Source organism: Bos javanicus, chromosome 9, assembly GCF_032452875.1.
Source record: "Bos javanicus breed banteng chromosome 9, ARS-OSU_banteng_1.0, whole genome shotgun sequence".
Taxonomy (NCBI): Eukaryota; Metazoa; Chordata; class Mammalia; order Artiodactyla; family Bovidae; genus Bos; species Bos javanicus.
In genome coordinates this window covers 100,619,808-100,639,880 of record NC_083876.1, presented here as the reverse complement: position 1 = coordinate 100,639,880, position 20,073 = coordinate 100,619,808, and the positions used below count along the sequence as shown (strand labels likewise).

The following is a 20,073-nucleotide window of genomic DNA, read 5'->3' as shown; positions in this document are numbered from 1 at the left end:
TCTACTTTCATTCCTTTCCATATATTTTAAAGTTTTTTTAAAACATCATATACTACTATTAATATAAGGTTTATTTCTGTGGGAGCATTTATTAGTTTTTTCACATTTTTAATCAAATACTTTACTGAAAATCCCAGTATATAGTGGTAAATTTTGCTTTTCTCTTGTTATTGCTGCTTTAAATGTGTAGGTTGTACTTGCCCTTTGGCCGCTAAAGTGTGTGTCCGGAGTCGTCATATGTATTGTGGGAAAGAGGAGAATGTGTTCACTTAGTATTAGGTTTATCTCTTGCCCAACATTTGAGAAGCCACTTTCCCTTTCTGGTGACAGGATTTGATCTTAGCCATTTGGTTAATGCTATTAATACCTTGTGAATCATATTAGTGACATACTGATTCTCCCTGCCACTTTCCAAAGTCATGACTACTCAGCCTACTCAGTCCTTGGGCCTTTAATCCAAATCAGCTTCCCCAACTCTTGAGCCATTTGAGCTGTGTCAGCATCATTCAGAAACAGAGCTTGGCCCATCTGAGCTGTCTTCAAAGCCAAAGCAATGAACGCTCTTGGGTTACTTCTGTTTATATCTCTAGGCTGCTTACTCCTTTCCTATTTTTTTGCCCACCTTCTGGCTCATCGACCACTTCCTTCAAGACAGGTCTCGAGTTCACTCACAGATGTATCTTCAGCTGACTTTTTAACCCTTTGCACACTGCGCGGTGTCCTGTATGCTTGCCCATGGCCTCCCTGTTCCTCTGACTCTCCGCTGCTTAATCGGCGTGATCCAGCCTCTGCTAGCCATTCCTACGTGATGATGCCTGAAAACTCTCAGATTAGACCTGCTCGGTTCCTTTGAGATCAGTGTTCAAACGCACTTTCTAGTTAACATGGTGGCAGCTAGACATTTTATCAATTTGATTTAAGAGCTCATGGGTAGGTGTAAAATGTGTTACTGTTCTGAAACACACCTAGATGAAATGTTCCTTAAATATAGGTAAATACAGGTTTTGTGAAGTCGAACAACACTTAAACAGTAGCATTATTAGATATCTGTAAAAATCTTAAATCTCTTAATGCTTCCCTATGGAAAGGTGCCCACTGTTTCTATGAAGGTGGACGTTACTAAATGATTTTCCATTAGTAACATACTATATGTGTAGCTCTTTCCGTGCGTCGTGTCCCCGTGGGGTCGGGCAGCTATTGCCGCCGTCTTTGTCAGTGAGCACAGTGAAGCCTAGGGGTTGTAGCGACTTTTGTGCTTGAGCTTATGGTGACTCAGAACCTGGAGGGCCAAGATGCCCCACCAGGTTACTCTGAATTTCTAGCTGGACATGAGTTAAAGAGGTGAGAGTCCTAAACCCTCCACACTGCATAGCCTGTGGCTGGGGGTCTGCTTCCGTGTTAGGCTTCGCCGTGGTGCTGGCGTTTCCTGAATCATGAGAAGGGTAAAGGTTTGCATCGTGAAGCTTACTCGTGTAATTGTACTCCAGAATCGTTGTTTTCATCTTTATCTTATCACTTTGAGCAACTTAATAAAAATTTGGCTTTCTCAATTCAAGAAACTCTCATAGATAACCCTCGGCTAAGGGAAAACATGTAATTTCACTTTGGTTTAGAAATACAACAGTGTGGGATTTGCCTTCTGATAAATGCAGATTACAAACGATGGAAACAGTGTCTTCTTTGCAGCCAAGTCACCCTCCCCAGGCTGTGAATGCGCTTGGAATGAGTAATCAGTTATGTAGGTCAAAATCCTAGTGGTATATTCAATTAAGTTTCATTAAATGACTCCTTTTTAGGTCATAGACGAATCTTCTTTCAGTAAGAATGTACCTGGGTGGAAGAAATTATTTAGGTTATACAAATAGATAATTAGCATGCAAGAATAATTATTATAAGACATTTAAAACTTTCCTCAGCTTTATGGAAGTATTGTAGATGTATATGTATCCTTGAGGTATACAACATGGTGACTTCAGATACTTATATATTAAGAAGATATTACCACAATCAGGTTAGTTAACACCTCCATCCCCTCACTTAATTACCTTTGTGTGTGTGTGTTGATAACTTTTAAGATCTACTCTCAACAACTTTTAAGTGTATAATACAGTACTGTTAATTACAGTCACAACACTGTATATTAGATCCCCAGGATTTATTCACTGTTTCGTCTTATAGTTGGAAGTTTGTAACCATGGACCAAAGGGCTCCCCTGGTGGCTCAGATGGAAGAATCTGCCTGCAGTGCTGGAGACCCAGGTTCTATCCCCGGGTCGAGAAGATCTGGAGAGGGGACTAGCAACCCACTCCAGTATTCTTGCCTGGAGAATCCCATGGAAAGAAGAGCCTTGCAGGCTACAGTCCCTGGGGTTGCAAAGAGTGGGATGTGACTGAGTGAGTAACACACAGACAACCATTGACCAACATCTCCCATATTCCCAGCTACAAGCCCCTGGCAATCACCAGTACTTTCTCTTTGAGTCTGATTTATTTAGATTCCATGTACAAATGAAATCATGTAGTATGTAATGCAGCATAATGCCTTCAAGTTGCATCCATGTTGTCACAAAGGCAGGCTCTCTTTCCTTTTTATGGCTGAATAATATTCCATTGTGTGTATATGTGTGTGTGTGTGATGCTTTTTATCCACTCATCTGAAATGGACCCTAAGGTTGTTCCCATGATTTGGTAATTATGAGTAGCGCTGCAAAAAAGACGATGAGCTAGGAATAAAATCATATGACCCAGCAGTCCTGTTGTGGACGCGTAGCGCTGTTTGTAATAGTCAGGACATAGAAACAACCTAGACGCCCGTCGACAGGTGAGTGGTTGAAGAAGCCGTGGTACATACATGGAATGGAACGCCACTCAGCCATAAAAAGGAATGGACTTGAGTCAGTTCTAGTGAGGTGGGTGAGTCTAGAGCCTATTGTACAGTGAAAGAAGTTAGAAAGAAGGAGAAAAACAAATATCATGCATTAATGCATATATATGGAATCTAGAAAATAGCACTGATGAACCTGTTTGCAGGGGAGGAGTAGAGACACAGACAGAGAGGACAGACCTGTGGACCCAGAGGGGGAGAAGGGATGCACTCAGAGGGGGAAGAAGGGATGCACTCATAGAGTGACGCTGGAACGTGCACGTGGCCGTGTGCGAGCGAGGAAGCTCTAAGAAGTTGCTGTAAGCACAGGCAGTTCACCTGGTGCTCTCTGACAGCTTAGAGGTGGGGGGTAGGGCGGGTTGGGAGGTAGGCTCAGAAGCCGGGGGACACATGTATACTTATGGCTGATTCACACTGTCGTACGGTAGAAACCAGTACGACACTGTAAAGCAATTATCCTGCAATTAGAAAAAAGTGTTCTGATGAATCTGTGTAAAAAAAGGCAGCACAGATATATCTCTTCTTCTTCTTCTTTTATGTAGTACCCTGTGGCTTTCAGGATATTAGTTCCCTGACCTGAGCTCCAACCTGTGCCCCTGGATAGAAGCTGGGAGTCCTAACCACTGGACTGCCAGGGGGTCCCCCAGATACATCCCTTAAAGGGAGCGGTTTTATCTCCTTCACATATACACCCAGGAGTACGACTGCTGGATCGTATGAGTTTTATTTTTAACTTTTCGAAGGACTTTCATACCATTTTCCATGCCGGCTGCACCAGTTTGCATTCCCACCAACAGTGCATAGGTATAATCACGTTCCCTCTTGTCATTTTGATGACAGCCAGACTAACAGGTGTGAGGTGAAGCTTCACTGCACTTTTGATTTTCATTTACCTGATTATTAGTGATGTTTGGTACCTTTGTGTATATTCATCTATTCATCCTGTATGTCTTCTCTGGAAAAATGTCTGTTCGAGTCCCACACTCATTTTTAATTGGATTTTTTTTTTTTTTTGCCACTGACGTGGATGAATTGCTCTTATGTTGTGGATATCAACCATTTATCAGATGGATGTTTTTCTTCAGTTCTGCAGGTTGCCTTTTTGTTTGGCTGATTGTTTCTGACATGCAGAAGCTTCCTAGTTGGGTGCAGTCCCCCTTTTTTATTTTTGCTCTTGTTGCTTGTGTCGTCCAGAACAACTTTGCCAACATCACGTCAAGGAGCTTTCACCTGTGTGCTCCTCTAGGAGTTTTGTTGTTTCCCATCTCCTGTTTAAGTCTTAACTCCAATCTTGAGTTAATTCATGAGTGGTGTGAGGCAAGGGTCCCCTTCAGTTCTCATGCATGTGGTCATGCAGCTTTCCCAACATTGTTTATCTAAGAGATTATCTTTTCCCCACTGAGTGTTCTTGACTCTCTCATCAAATATTAGTTGACTCCGTATTTGAAGGTTTAACTCTGGGCTCTTGATTCTGTCTCCTTGGTCTGTTTGTCTATTTGTCAGTGGGTGAGTGTTCAGTCATGTCTGACTCTTTGCAACACCATGGACCGTAGACCCCAGGCTCCTCTGTCCATGGGATTTTCCAGGCAAGAGTACTGGAGGGGCTTGCCATTTCCTTCTCCAGAGGATCTTCCTGACCCAGGGATCAAACTTGCATCTCCTGCATTGCAGGTGGATACTTTACTGCTAAGCTGCCTGGGAAGCCTTTTAAGTCAGTACCATACTGTTTTTATTACTATAACTTTGTAATAACATTTGTAATCAGGGATTGTGGTGTCTCCAGCTTTATTGTTCTCTATCAACTTTGCTTGGGCTCATTGGGAATGGGTCCCATGAATTTTAGGGCTTTCTGTGAAAAATGACACTCTGCTCCCTGTTTTTCCTCTTCGGTTAAAAAGAATGGTATCATTCCCCATGGGGTTTCACAGAAATCCAAAAAAGCATCTCATCTGTTCATTTTTGTTGTAATTTTGGGGTCATTTTATTGATACTGAAAACCCATTACATCTCTTACCGGGTAATCTCTATGCATTGTGTATGAGGGACTCTGCCTTTTTAAATAAAGAAGGCCAAAGGAAATGAATGTTAGAACCCACTGCCCGCTTCCCTTATTTGATGAATGGAAGAAGGAACTGCTCTGTAAATCCTTACATTTATAAGCTCATGTACACCAGTACACTGTGGGGAAGAGCTTTGACTTAAAGGGTTCATATTATAGTATATACAGGGATCTAATTCCAGACTTGGAGCTTCATTAGAGGTGGATTGAAGGGTGTCTAAATTAGAAAAGCATGTTTGGATAATAAAAAAAAAAATTCTCATTTTACAGAAAACAGTATATTTAAACTGTTTCAGTGGGAAAAGAAACAGGAAAGTAGTGTGAAGAAAGAAACGAACCTCATCTGGTGTCAGGGAGGAGGAGTAGGGGGCACGGGCCGCTGAGAGGCGGGGCCCCTCGCTGGGACACTTGCTTTCTGACCTGGCTGCCTCTGTGATCTTGCAGGACTGGGCAGTTTGCAGCTGCATGGCTGCACGTCTGCGGTGTCACGTAAGACAAACGATGTCTATGGATTCATGTATTATTGTTGATGGTCCCTGTGCTGGGGATTCCCAAGACTGCTTCTAAGCTCAGTGATTTTCTGGGGCTCCGGGACACGTAGTCATGCTTACAGTCAGCACTTCTTACGGCAGGAGAGGGTGCAGTGCGAACCAGCCAAGGGGGCAGTGCACGGGGTGAAGACTGGGGGATCTGGCAGGAGTCCTCCCCGAGAGTGTCACACAGGACTCGTCTGATCACCCCCAGCAATGACTGTGATGGCGTGTGTGCAATACTGCTGACTAGCGAAACTCACTAGAGACTCAGCACCGGCGTTCTTGCTGGGGGCTCCTCACATAGGCAGGCTCTGCCTGCGGCTGTCCAGAATACAGACTCCCAGAATGAAAGCAGGTGTTTGGCATAAATCACACTGTTTGCGCAAGCATTCTGGGCCCAGCACCTCACTGGCATCATGCTCCAAGCCAAGTTCTCTGGTGCCAGCCAAAGGCCAGGCCTGCAGGCAGACCCTCAGAACAGTCTCAGGCGTGTGTGTCAAGCCTGTCCTGCTTGGAGCCAGGACCATGCTCCGCGGACGGTGGAGAGTGACACAGGCCAGCTACTGCCGTCGTGGAGCTCGTTGTCTGCCCAGAGGCTGGAGTCCAGTAAGAGAACAATAGGAGAATAGAGTTCAACTTGGGGTGGGTGATGTGGAGCGAGAGAGAACTGTAGAGCAGCGGAGTGAATGGAGAGCATGTGCTCAGGGAAGTTATCTCTACTTGGGATGGGTGATGTGGAGTGAGAGAGAACTGTAGAGCAGCGGAGTGAATGGAGAGCAAGTGCTCAGGGAAGTTATCTCTGAGGAAACTGCTCTTCCATCAGCTAAATGTCTCACTTAGACAAGTGGTGAAGCGTGGAGAAGACTCAGGCAGACTCCAGAGGAGACGGCAGATGGGGAAGGACTGGGCAGGTTTGAGGAAATGAAGGAAGCGTGGGGAAAAATGGGGTCTCAAGTTAGACTTACTCTCAGGTCTACTGGGTGGTTCCAAGTGGTTCCTGCTCTAGAGATTTCTTCCTGCCTTGTTGTCAAAGTCCAGGGTTTAGCAGTCAGGTTTCTCAGTCTACAGTCTGATGTGAAATGTGTCCTGTAGTTCCGATTTGGGAGATAGCACTGGTCAGGAGCAATCCCACTAAAGCATAATAAGCTCAGGGCAAGTGTCAAGAACAAGAGGCAGTTGGGCTCTAGGAGGTGGGCTCCTGGGCTTGTAGCTCTGTCCAGCCCTAACAAGGGCTTCCGCACGCTCACTGTGGCCTTCACGCTGCTCTGTGTTTTTTTTCCTTTCTTATGGTTCCGGTGCTAGGATTTATTTATTCAACCAACTTTTGTTGAGCGTTTACTCTGTGCCAGGCACATGATGCCCTGGATTATTAGTCCTCAGTTCAGTTCAGTTCAGTCGCTCAGTCATGTCCAACTCTTTGTGACCCCATGGACTGCAGCACGCCAGGCCTCCCCATCCATCACCAGCTCCCGGAGTTTACTCAAACTCATATCCATTGAGTTGGTGACGCCATCCAGCCATCTCATCGTCCGTCGTCCCCTTCTCCTCCTGCCTTCAATCTTTCCCAGCATCAGGGTCTTTTCAAATGAGTCAGTGCTTCGAATCAGGGGGCCAAACTATTGGAGATTCAACTTCAGCATCAGTCCTTCCAATGAATACTTAGGGTTGATTTCCTTTAGGACGGACTGGTTGGATCTCCTTTCAGTCCAAGGGACTTTCAAGAATCTTCTCCAACACCACAGTTCAAAAGCATCAGTTCTTTGGTGCTCAACTTTCTTTATAGTCCAACTCACATCCACACATGACTACTGGAAAAACCATAGCTTTGACTAGATGGACCTTTGTTGGCAAAGTAATGTTTCTGCTTTTTAATATGCTGTCTAGGTAGGTTATAACTTTTCTTCCAAGGAGTAAGCGTGTTTTAATTTCATGGCTGCAGTCACCATCTGCAGTGATTTTAGAGCCCAAAAAAGTAAAATCTGCCACTCTTTCCCATCTATTTGCCATGAAGTGATGGGACCAGATGCCATGATCTTAGTTTTCTGAATGTTGAGTTTTAAGCCAACTTTTATAACACCCTGTATAACACCCTGGAATCATATACTGAGAAGTGTTGTGGGGAGGGGCAGACAGTGACTAACTGATGCTCTAGCTGTTGTATCTTTGTATTAAGGAAGGAGATCACGTGATTGGAGTAGAGATGGGATAGAGAGAGAGAGATACTCAGGAGTGGGAAGGTGTACAAAGCTGAGTGTGGGACAGAAGGCACATTTGCCTGACTTTAAGCTCATTCCCCTGCTAAACTGCGCTTGATTTTGGCTGAGTAAAGAAGGCTGTGCATAGGAACATATATATGCAACCCAGGAGAATGATCACCTGCAGCTTGCGTGTACACGCACGCACACACGACGTTTAGCACAGCCTTGCCGTTGAGCAGTGTAACCACCCACCGCTGCTTAGCATGACATGAGAACCTTGTTTTCTTTTAACTTGACAGATATTGTTCCCCTGCACTTAGAAAGTTTACTTCTTAAAACATATGTTTTCAATGGTCATTTTAGAAACGCACATGTTTATTGATTTGGCCGTGCTCGATCTTAGCAGCGCGCGGACTCCCTTGCGGCGTGGGCCCTGCAGCGCGCCCGGGGAGTTACGGCCCGCAGGGTTGGTTGCTCTGCGGCGCGTGGCGTCTTCTCAGACCGGGATCCACCCCGTGTCCTGTGCGCTGCAAGCTGGGGTCTCAACCCCCGGACCACCAGGGAAGCCCACGCATTGTCTTTTGAAGAGTTAATCATGTCCACCAAGAATCGTGTGTTCTCTCAGCTAATCATTTGTCGTCGTTCGCGACTCCTCATGGTGACGCGCGTTTCAGCCCCCTCTCAGCTCAGGTTGTTCTTTGACAATTGAACGATTACAGCGCAGTGTTTAATAGCATGTGAGGGTTTTTTTTTTTTTTTTTTTAAATTTCTGGTTGCTTATTTTTAATCCAAAGCTATCTAACAGTTGAATGAAGACTTTAAGAAGCTGAAAATTATTTACCTGTTCTTTACATCTGGAGTAAGCATATGGGAAAATATGAAGTTGAGACAATTATTGTGATGAGCCAGAGAAAAGATTATTAGTAAAATATACCTTAGAATTTTGAAATATATGGTTTCTTCTAATCCAGTTGAGGTTAGCTACTCAACTCTATTGAGTTGGATAATGGGGCAGGAGAGGACTTAATGGTAAGACACCTTCCCTCAGAAAAAAGAGTTCTTTTAAGACAGAGCAGAGCTGAGTTAGGGTAGCATAAGGGCGCCATGGAATGGGGGCTCGGGAGCAGGGGCGGGCAGGGGAGGGTGCTGGGCTCCTGCCATGCGGTTTCCACTGCTTTTGCAAAAAGAGTACAGACAGATAATAGAGATTTTATTTGCCAATTAAGATAGCAGAGTTAATATTTGAAAAATTGTGTTTTTTTTCCTATTTCTAGCAATAGATCCTTCAGTACTTGTAATTAATTTAAAAGTATCCCTCTGAGAAAAACAATAGTCCTTCAGCCTCTGATTTGAAGGTGATTTTGTAATTTTAATGAATCTGAAAGTGGCAAGATTCCAGAATTAAAAAAAAAAAATTCTTCAGCATGTAGATACCCATTTTTAGAATAACAGTTTGTCATAAAGACACATTTACAGATACCATCTGAGGTAAACCTAAATGTGTATTGAGTCAGTGACATAATCAGAGAAGAACATTCCAAGAGACTTTAAAATGCAGTAGCTTGTACATTTCTCGTGAGATATCTGGGCTTCCCTGGTGGCTCAGTGGCAAAGCGTCCGCCTGCAATGCAGGAGATGCAAGAGACACAGGTTTGATCCCTGGGTTGAAAAGATCCCCTGGAGGAGGGCATGGCAACCCACTCAAGTACTCTTGGCCTGGAGATTCCATGGACAGAGGAGCCTAGTGGGCTACAGTCCATGGGGTCGCAAAGAGTCAGACATGACTGAGCGACTGGGTTCAGAGTAGTAAAATGTTTAGTTTTTCACCTACAGGAGAATGCTACTGAACCAATTCATTGTAAAAACTGGTCAGTAAAGGGGAACACATTCAGCATGTATCCTGTCTTGTGGCAATGAACTAGCCACACAGTTGATGAGGTGAAGTTTCTTTCCGTGTTATTTGTATTAGTCAGTGTTTTGGATTGTAACTACTCTAATAGATAGGGGAATCTCATTTTTGTTTAACTCATTAGTGACAGATGATCATCGTTTCATATTCTTATTTGCCATATCTGTATCTTCCTGTGACAAAGTGTCAGCTCTTTGACTCATTTATAATTGTGTTTTTTTTCTTTTTGAGGTTTAAGCATTCTTTGTATATCTCAGATAGAGTTCCTTTATCTGATACATAATTTGGCAAATAGGACTTGTGGCTTCCCTGGTGGCTCAGAGGATAAAGTGTCTGCCTGCAATGCAGGAGAACTGGGTTCGATCCCTGGGTTAGGAAGATCCCCTGGAGAAGGAAACGGCAACCCACTCCAGTATTTTTGCCTGGTGAGCCCCATGGACAGAGGAGCCTGGTGGGCTGCAGTCCACTGGGTCGCAAAAAGTCAGACACGACTGAGTGACTACACACACACACACACACACACACACACAATATGCACTAAGATGAAATGAGGTGACAGTGAGTCAATTATGACTTTACGTTTTCAGCCTGGGTTTCTGGAAGAATGGAGAATAATAGTAACAGGAAAAAGAGTTAAAATCACTTTGGGAATAAGTGGGAAGGAGATGACTCACATAGTTTTGAGTCAAGATGGAGCTTGGGGTGATGGAAGAATTTCCAAACTAGAGATGAAAAATATACAAAAATTCTTGATTCAGATTTTGCTGTCATCATTGTAGATTATTGTAGAGAAAGCAGAGGTGAAGAGCAAATAGAAAGTTAGGAACCATATTATGTCACAAAAGTGATACAAGGAAGCTTTAAGAAGGAATCAAGTGTTGAATTTGCTCCACCATCATGGGCATGATCTGAGTGTGAACATTACTTTGTTTTCTTGAAGTCAGATCAGTTCTCAGATTACTTCTGTTCTGTGCCTTTTGTATCTGGAGACTCGAACTTGCTTTGTCAAGAGAGCTCTCTCTTACTTTAATGAGTCTCATATCTTTCAGTACCTTATAGAATTTCTCAAATTGGATTTTACATCCCTGAGGCTCTTTGCAGGGTGAACATGGACTGGGTCTTGTTTCTTTAATAATCTAATTCAACTACATAATTATGTATAAGAGATCTATATCATTTAAATCAAGTGCTTAGCTAATAATTGAATTGAATTAATTGAAATAAATCATTTGCTTTCTCAGTAATACCATTCTGTTGTGGAATCATGCAACTGTGACTTTAGTCCCCAGCAGAATTAATTAATACGTCTAAGTTCTGTGCCTTGTCTGGTGCTGCAGGCATGCAGCCTGTTCTCTGAAGTCATAATGGTATGCTTGGTTTTGTCTTTTCTGCATCTAAAAGTAAGAATTTCCATTGCCTTTCCCACCTAACCGTCCCTAAAGATGGTAATTTATTGAATAATTCACAGAGTATTCAGTAGTACTCTGAATAATTATTTTAAATAATTAAAATCACTGAGTAATGACTACCGATAGCCTGTGATTTTGAGTGCTTTAGTGAAATGGCATACCAACCTGAAGCAACAGTTTGATAATGTATGATTTTATATTTTTTAAGTGAAGATCTGCGAAAGTTCTTTGAAAATTCTATGTCTGTTCAACAGTTATTATTAGACTTGGAAGATTATTTTTTTGAAATGGACTACATATATGAATATCAATGAAAAAATGTTGAGATTATTTTGGACTGAAGTCAGTTGTATTATTGGATTTAGTGGCCCTGAGAAAAAGGAGAATTTGTGCTGTAAACAGTAAAAGAGAAGAACTTATTCACTAACCATATTTTTAGCACCCGAAGTCTGTTAGTCCTTTACGCTCCTGTTTGATACTCTTACTAGAGCGTCACTTCTGTTAAGTGTTAAATGTGTGATAATCACGTAAAGTAGAAGTACTTTGTAGGCTTAACCGCAGGCACTAGAATACAGCGCTGATTCAACTGCGACACTGAAGTTCATCGTTGGAAAACGGCTGTGTAACACGATGACATATCTATAGGTTAAAATTTCTGAAGTTTTTTCTTTTTTCTCTACTTTTTCAAAGTGGTGAAACGTAAATAACACAGAATTTGCTGTTTTAAGCATATCAAGTCTATAATCCAGTGGCATTAATGATACTCACAATGTGGGCCACCATCACCCCTATCTACTTCCCAAACCAGAAACTCTGTATCCGCAAAGTAGAGAATTCCTCCTTCGCCTTTTCCTCAGCTCCTGGAAGCCACTAATCTGCTTTGTCTCTATGAATTTACCTGGTCCAGAGGTTTCCCATAGGTGGAATCATATAATACTCGCCCTTTGTGTCTAGCTGATTTTATTTACCATACTATTCTTAAGGCTTCTCCACGTTGTAACTGAACTTCATCCCTCCTTATGGTTGAATCATAGTCCACTGTGTGTGTGTATATCGTTAAAAATATTTATGTGCTACATCTATTTGCACAACATGTCGTTTTTCCATATCTTTGATGTAGACGAAGATGTCACATTGGTTAATTTTATTCTGTTCGATTCTTTTACAGATTTGACAGATGAAAAAGTGAAGGCCTATCTTTCTCTCCACCCTCAGGTTTTAGATGAATTTGTGTCTGAAAGCGTTAGTGCAGAGACTGTAGAAAAATGGCTGAAGCGGAAAAACAAGAAGTCAGAAGGTAAGACCTCATTCAGATTGAGTGTTGGATTTTTTTCTATCTCATAGTGACAAAAAAGGTGTTTGTCACTTAACAAAAAATGCTAAAAGTAAAATATAGACAAATATTAGTACATTAATTCTGTAAGAATTCTATTCTGCTTAAAAAGATAAAATAAGTTAGAATGAGAGGAAATAAATACAAAAGAATGATCTTTAAAAAAATGATCTTTAGTCAAAAAATTGAAAATTTATTTAGATATGACCACATTGAAAAATCTGGAAGTTAGTATTAGACTTGATTTTATGCAAGTATTATTATCGATGATAAAAACATTCCGTATATATTTCAAAAATATATTATATTATTACATTATTACATTTTGCAAAATGTATTATTGAAACAGTTTTTATATGTGTGCAGTAGGAAAAGTGAGTTGCATTAGATGTTTCATCTATACTCATAAACTTAGGATATGGTTATATTAATGAAAAACAGAAGGTGGACTCAAAAGAAAAACATGTGAAGTCAAATGAATTTCCCCCTGCGTTGAATCTATATTAATATATTGACTTTGGATATTGTAGTGTTTTAATTTTGGATTTAGATGAATTTATCTTTGGCTGATTATGACTTCTCATTTCTGTGAATGTTGTTTTCAGCGTAGAAATTAACGTTTGTACATAATTTTAATTTACGGAAAACTTTTATATAAGCAAACGTGTATACTACTTTTCTGGAAGTTTTTTAGTGTGACAGAAATGCTACACTTAAAGTTCAGAAGTGATCGTCATTTAAATATCACGCTGTTAGAGCTATGCTACTGAGTATTGTGCTGGAGGCCAACTTTCCTTACTCTACATAGGAAAGCTTCTGTAACTTGCTAACATAATTTTTACAAGACGAAAGAGGTTAATTTTTTAAAAAGAGAGCTTTGGATATTGAAGCACAAAATGGTCTTTAAAGTACATGTCCACGGCTGTGTATGAATGTGTGTGCGTGTATGTGTGGATTGGAAGGGAGGGGAAAAAGGAGAAAGAAAGAAACATACATACATCAGAGACAGGCGTGTTTTTTTCAAAAGGTTCATAGCACTAATAGTAAGAATAAAGCTTGACATGGCATATTTCATTTGTTACAAACCTTACACATTTGAAAATAATTTGAGATGTTTGAAACTTTTAAGTGCGACTGAGTTGTGCTCAAGACAAAATGCAAATTTCAACTTGCTATATAATGATGGGTAATAACATGATCCCAAATTACATGATGTCAACATTGTTAATCGGTTACACTCCAATATAAAATAAAAAGTTAAAAATATATATATGATGTCTGTTAAATACAAAATTGAGCATACTTAGAAAATGAAAGGAATTGTAGACTGTTTTAGTGGTGCCTCAGCTGGTAAAGAATCCGCCTGCAATGCGGGAAACCCTGGTTTGATTCCTGGATCGCGAAGATCCTCTGGAGAAGGGATAGGCTACCCATTCCAGTATTCTTGGGCTTCCCTTGTGGCTTAGCTGGTAAAGAATCCTCCTGCAATGTGGGAGACTTGGGTTTGATCCCTGGGTTGGGAAGATCCCCTGGAGAAGGGAAAGGCTGCCCACTCCAGTATTCTGGCCTGGAGAATTCCATGTATACAGTCCATGGGCCGCAAAGACTCGGACACGACTGAGCGACTTTTCACTTTCACTTTAGTATGACAAGGATAGTTTTCTTTTAAATTTTATAAATGTTTGAATGTATCGCTCCATATCTCCCAAATCTGTTCTCTGTACTAGTTAACCAAATAATCCTTTAAAGTACTGGATACATATACTCAGGAGTTAAACAGTTATTAAGAATAGCAACATTGATTGAAACAGTAGTCAGTTATACTGGAAGAAAATCTTGTTCTTATAGGAAGATGATTTTGAAGTGACCCTGTGCAGGGCTAGACTGCTGCTACAACTGAGGATGTGAGTGAAGCGTCCCCCGGGGCTCACCGTCCAGCGATGAGAACAGGCCAAGAAGTGAGCGCATTGCGGGGTGCATTGGTAGGAACCAGGGTGAGGCGGTTGGCAGTGAAAGGGCGTGAAAAAAACCTTTAATTGTGCCGCCAGGGGTGGGGTCTGGTACGACCCTTTCTACCTCCTTTTCCAGAGAGTTCATCGCAAGAGTGTATCTGATTACACCCCCTTCATATTCAGTGAGATTCTGTAGTCTGGCCCCTGCAGACTGTTTAAAGACAAAATGTAGTGCTGAGCTTGCGTGAGTGGCATGAGAAAGCACTGCCCAATCTTCTTTGAGATGTAGAAAGCCAGTTAAATCTCTTGATTTCATTTGTGTGGTTACAGATTAAAGTAGTGGCGGTTCTCTGGAACATCCTGTGTCTTTTCCCTCACCGTCTTACTACTTTTTAAAAAAAAATTCTGTGTTTTTCTCAAGTAGACCTTATTCTGCTTCCACCCCCTTTCATTGAAAATGTCTTGAGGAGGACAGTTTTTGTGGGGAGGATGTTATAGGGAGTGTTTGCATTTCCATGTGTGAACCCAGAAAGAGGAAGTGTGATAGCTAGAAAGATCTTGGAGGATAGTTTGTTGGAAATGAGACGAGCCTGCCCAAATTATTTCACTTTGTGTGTCAGTTTAGTAAAAGAAAATGAAGTAAGGAAAGCTGTGCTGTAATAAATAATCTGCACAATACCTTGCACATTGTAAGTACTCAATAAATATTTATTTTTTTAAACACTGCAAAACCAGCCTCATATGGAAATGATCTACACTATGGGGCAGAAAATTGTGGAAAGGCATATTCTGCCTAGAGAAAGATATATGAAAATGCAAATTTTTAAATAAAAGGGTTATTTAAATTACAAAATCATATTTGCCTTTTAAATGGCCAGCTTTTATACTGCTTGGATGTGTTTATTGTTTTAATGATGACTCTGTGCTATTAGAAAAGCTAGTTTTTCTCTCATTTAGTATTTTACTCAGCATCTACTGTTTGCTGGGTGCTTAGAAGGCAAAGCGCTTAAAAAATAGAGAATGCATGACACATTTTATTTCAACTATGATAATATTTATAATGGATGAATATCATGACCATAGTGCAGCTGTAACTTTCAAGGCACTTCACGTACATGCACCCTTTACATCTGGGTACATTAATGGGGATTAAACTTGGGTTCATTTGGTAGGTGTTGAAACTGTGCCAGGAGAAGCGTAAGGATCCCTGAAGGCTCAGTGTCTAGTTCTTGATACAGTTACTACTGGGCAGCAACTCCACGAGCAGGTTGGGGGCGTAGACTAAGTGCTGTGGTTACTTTGGTTTTTCTCACCTAACGGCGCGCTTGGTGCCTACTGGGCGGTTCTGTCAACACCGCTGTGGTGGTTTTATTTAATAAATGATGACATCAGGGAAGGTTACATTCTCTTCCTCCGAGGGATCCACTCTGGTCCTTTCACTACACTCGGTGATCATGTTCCACTGACACCAGAATGCTTTTGTCTTCTTATCTCCCCCATAGTTATTTAAAAGCTTCCTGAAGAAAGGAGTTGCATAATACATGTTTTTAAATCCTTGAGAGACCTTGTCTTTCTGTTTACTCAGCAAACTATATGTGAACACTTTTTAGGTCCTGGAATTATCAAGTTTCTAAGGAATTCACAGTCCATCAAATAGAAGAAGACAGAGAAGTTTCTGCTTTATCCTAGTTAGTCTGACCGTGAGCCAGAGTGGCCTTGTGAGGGGACCGGGACAGCCGGTCTTGCGGAGTAGACGGCGGTCGCTGTCTACGCTGATGGAAGAGAAGAGGGTTTGGGGAAGGTGAACCGCCGCGTGGCCGCAGGGATTAAACTTCAGAAGTCTTCACTCTGACTGTTTTCAGTTTAATTTTATTGCTTTCATACTGTTTTCATTTTAAACGCATCAAGTTCTATCTGTACTTTTGAGGCCAATTGTCTTTTGAAGGTTGACCTCTGATCCTAAATCCTAAACAGTTGATTTTCAGTAATGTTTGGAAATTGGAGATAGCCTTTATTTCCCTTATAAGCTCTTGTACTCTTCTAGAGAATATATAAACATTTCCTCAGAAAGCACTGAGGCCTGTACACTCTTACAGCTCTGCTTCCATTTGGGAAAAACTTAGGGAAGAAAGAAAATTATCCAGGTCATGAATTGTTTCACTAACTGTTACATTTTATGCTGATTTTTATGCAAAGTAAATTTGACGGGCCCAGCTGGTACTCTTCAAGACTCAGCCTGCTGAACTATTCAGCATCTACACAAATCTCAAAGTATAAATATAAAATTAATAAACAAACATTAGGATATGATGCAGATCCAACCAGTTGCACGTTTTGAAAGAGCAGTCCGAGACGGAGCACAGCTCACCCCCTGGATCTCAGCAGGCGAGGGAAGACCTGTCACCTCCACTGTGCTCCTTTACCCACAATTATTAGTTGATAGTATTGGTGGTATTAGAAGGGGTGTGTGAAAAAGTCGGCATGACTCTATTTGGAATCTTCTGGTAGCAGAATAAAACTTAAAATATGTGGACTTGTTTAAAACCCCCCAGATGTGACTGTGATAATTCGTTTTGTAAAGGGAAACTGCGTATGCAAGAGCGTGATTGACTGAACCCAAATTGTTTAAGAATGGTAAGTAGCAGTGCCATCTTTTCTGGCTGACATTTTTTATTCTTATTATATTTCTATGTCCAAAATATAGTAGCAGACCATCTCACTGTCATATGTATCTGTAAATGTCAGGTAATTAGGAATGAAAACATCGGTGCTACGGATGTTAGCTACCTTCAATGTTTACATGAATGGTTTCTTTTTTTTTTTTTTACTCAAAGAATGTAGTTACTATATTTTTTTCACCTCTCCATGATTCTTGAGATGGAATTTAATTTTCATTCAAATAAAACTGTTAGATATTTCATACTTAGAACTAGTGAGATTTATATTATGTCCCCTAAACCTACTATATGCAACCTAAAATTTGGATTAGGTAGCATCAGCCCTGCTTGTTATATGACATACAGTTTCTTTGCTGCTACTGCTAAGTCGCTTCAGTCGTGTCCAACTCTGTGCGACCTCATAGACGGCAGCCCACCAGGCTCCCCCATCCCTGGGATTCGCCAGGCAAGAATACTGGTATGGGTTGCCATTTCCTTCTCCAATGCATGAAAGTGAAGTTGCTCAGTTGTGTCCGACTCTTAGCGACCCCATGGACTGCAGCCTACCAGGCCCCTCTGTCCATGGGATTTTCCAGGCAAGAGTACTGGAGTGGGGTGCCATGGCCTTCTCCAAGTTTCTATGCTAGTATATGTAATGTAGCAGGATCTTAAGTTAACAAAGCATGAATTACAGTGTTAAAAGATTTCAGTAAATAAGACACTGATCAGTGATGTATTAGCTATTAAGAGGTGTGTGTGTGTTAGTTGCTCAGTTGTGTCTGACTCTTTGTGACCCCATGGACTGTAGCCCGCCAGGCTCCTCTGTCCATGGGATTTCCCAGGAAAGAATACTGGAGTGGTTGCCATTCCCTTCTCCAGGGGATCTTCCTCACCCAAGGATCACACTTGGGTCTTCTGCACTGCAGGCAGATTCTTTACCATCTGAGCCACTAGGGTGGACCCATTAAGACATACCATGAGTAAGAATAAACATAATTGAAATGGTTTACTGGGAACTTCACTTTGGGCACTTTATCTCTTTTCCTTGAACTTGCTCTCTCAAAAATTGAAGTTACATTTTCACATAGAGCTTTCATATTTTTTTCATAATAGAAAACAGAAAATGTGTTGAATGTTACATGCCTTGATATGAATTATAAATAAACATGAGTTCACCATCTGGTAAGTAGAAGGGAGATAAAGTTGATATTAATTCATTTGTAAAGGGTTATTTGATATATTTCATTAATTCTGTTAATTTTAAATATTGCTGTTAAAAATGTATCTTTCATATATTCTTTTTAGAGAGTGTTTGAGCTCCTCAGCAATCCAATCAAGTTGATGGGGATTTTGATAATTTAAAATATTAAATCAGATCATCACAAATTTGTTAGTGATCATGAAATTAATTCAAATAAATTTAGTAGCTTTGTTACAGACTAGATTGAAGCAGTTCTTATATATTATCTGTAAAATTCCTATTGGTGGCAGCTAATGTCTGTGCATTCAATACTGTTACTACATTTCCTAAGCAAAACTTTTGTTTGCAAGGGATTCTAACTAATGAAAATGTTATGAGCTGACAGAGTGTTGAAAAGACCTTGTTTTGGTCAGTGCTTCTCTTTATAAAAATTTTGTTTGTTAACTGTACATATAGAAAAAATATGTAATAGAAATCATTGCATCTATTTATTTAATAGACTTTTTTCAGCATTTAAAATTTTGTTTCATATAACAGAATTTTTAAAATGAAAAACCTGTGAAAGATAAGCGATCTACCTGCGTCTGTGTGTGTGTGTGTGTGTTTTAATCTACTCCTTAAAACATCCTAAAGATGTAACATTAATCTGGATGATTTGACCAAAAGTTGAATAATCTTTTCTAGAAACGTTGATTTCAGTGGTGAGTTGTAGCTGGAATGTGGCCAGGTACGAGTCGTTTCTCTAGCTGTTTATTCAGCTTGCGTACGTGTTACAGAAGTGTAGTTGGGGAACAAGGACTATATGCTTGATTCCCTCAAGGTCACTTTCTGATAGAGGAAGACAGATGATAAACACATACTCTAAGAATTAAACTTATGTTAGTATTTGTTGACAGTGTGTATTTGAAAACATCTAACATAATGTCTGCTGCTGCTTCAGCCGCTCAGTTATGTCTGATGCTTGCGACCCTAGGGACTGTAGCCCACCAGGCTCCTCTGTCCATGCGATTTCCCAGGGGAGAATACTGGAGTGGGTTGCCATGCCCTCCTCCAGGGGATCTTTCCGACCCAGGGATGGAACCCAGGTCTTCCTGCAGTACAAGTGGTCTCTTGCATTTCAGGCAGATCCTTTACCAACTGAGCCCCCAGGGAAGCCCAACCTAGCATAATGTCTAACAAATAGAACATTTTAGTACAATTAAATTTGCTTGAGATTTTAAAATTCGCATTTTTTGCTTGTGAACTCAGAGCCCGTATATTGTAAGCATGTCTCCGTATCTGACTGCCCGTCCTGGGATGATTGTAAGTCACAAGAGCGCTGTTTCTTGTGTTTACTGCCCTTGACGGACTCACAGTCTTATGGTGTGAAAAGCAGATGTGAAACCAGGAGAGTACAGCCATAAGGGTGTATAGTATAAGCGTGTTAAGTTGTGTGGTATAGTTTATCAAGACAACACTTGTGAGAACTGAGGTCATTGAGAGGTATGAAAATTGAGAAGGCTTTTTTCAAGAGTTGGTGCTGTGTTGGCTATTGGTTCCTCAGAGCAGCATCAACATCCCTTGGGAACTAGTTAGAAATACCACAGGTTGAAACTCACCCTAGACCTCCTGAATCAGAAACGTCTGTGGTTTGACCAGCAGTCTGTGTTCTCACAAGCCCCCGCTCCCCTGTAACTCTAATGCAAGCTAACATCTGAGAACCCCGGTCTTGGCCATCGAGGAGCCCAGAGACGAGGAAGTGTGGTTCCACTGTTGGCTGGGGGAGCTGGGGGACAGAGGCAGGGCTTCAGGACTTGCTCTGCTTTACTTCTGGAAGACCCGGGAGAGCAGGGTTCGGCACAGGAAATTCTGGGTAGGAGCAATTTGACAGGAAGCAGGAGGCGCTTAAAGGCCGGCCGGCTAACACAGCCGCTCAGGCAGGAGTTTAGAAATGAGCAAG

At 41.3% G+C, this 20,073-nt stretch overlaps 1 protein-coding gene across 5 annotated transcripts in view; it reads left to right on the top strand.

Moving 5' to 3' along the window:
- Window positions 1–20,073, top strand: part of PDE10A (phosphodiesterase 10A) — a 582,319-nt gene that overhangs the window by 416,699 nt on the left and 145,547 nt on the right. For all 5 annotated transcript variants that reach the window (XM_061428524.1, XM_061428522.1, XM_061428521.1 and 2 more), the window contains one exon: window positions 12,160–12,288. In XM_061428524.1, the coding sequence (XP_061284508.1) occupies window positions 12,160–12,288 (129 nt within the window). The remainder of the gene's footprint in view (window positions 1–12,159; window positions 12,289–20,073) is intronic.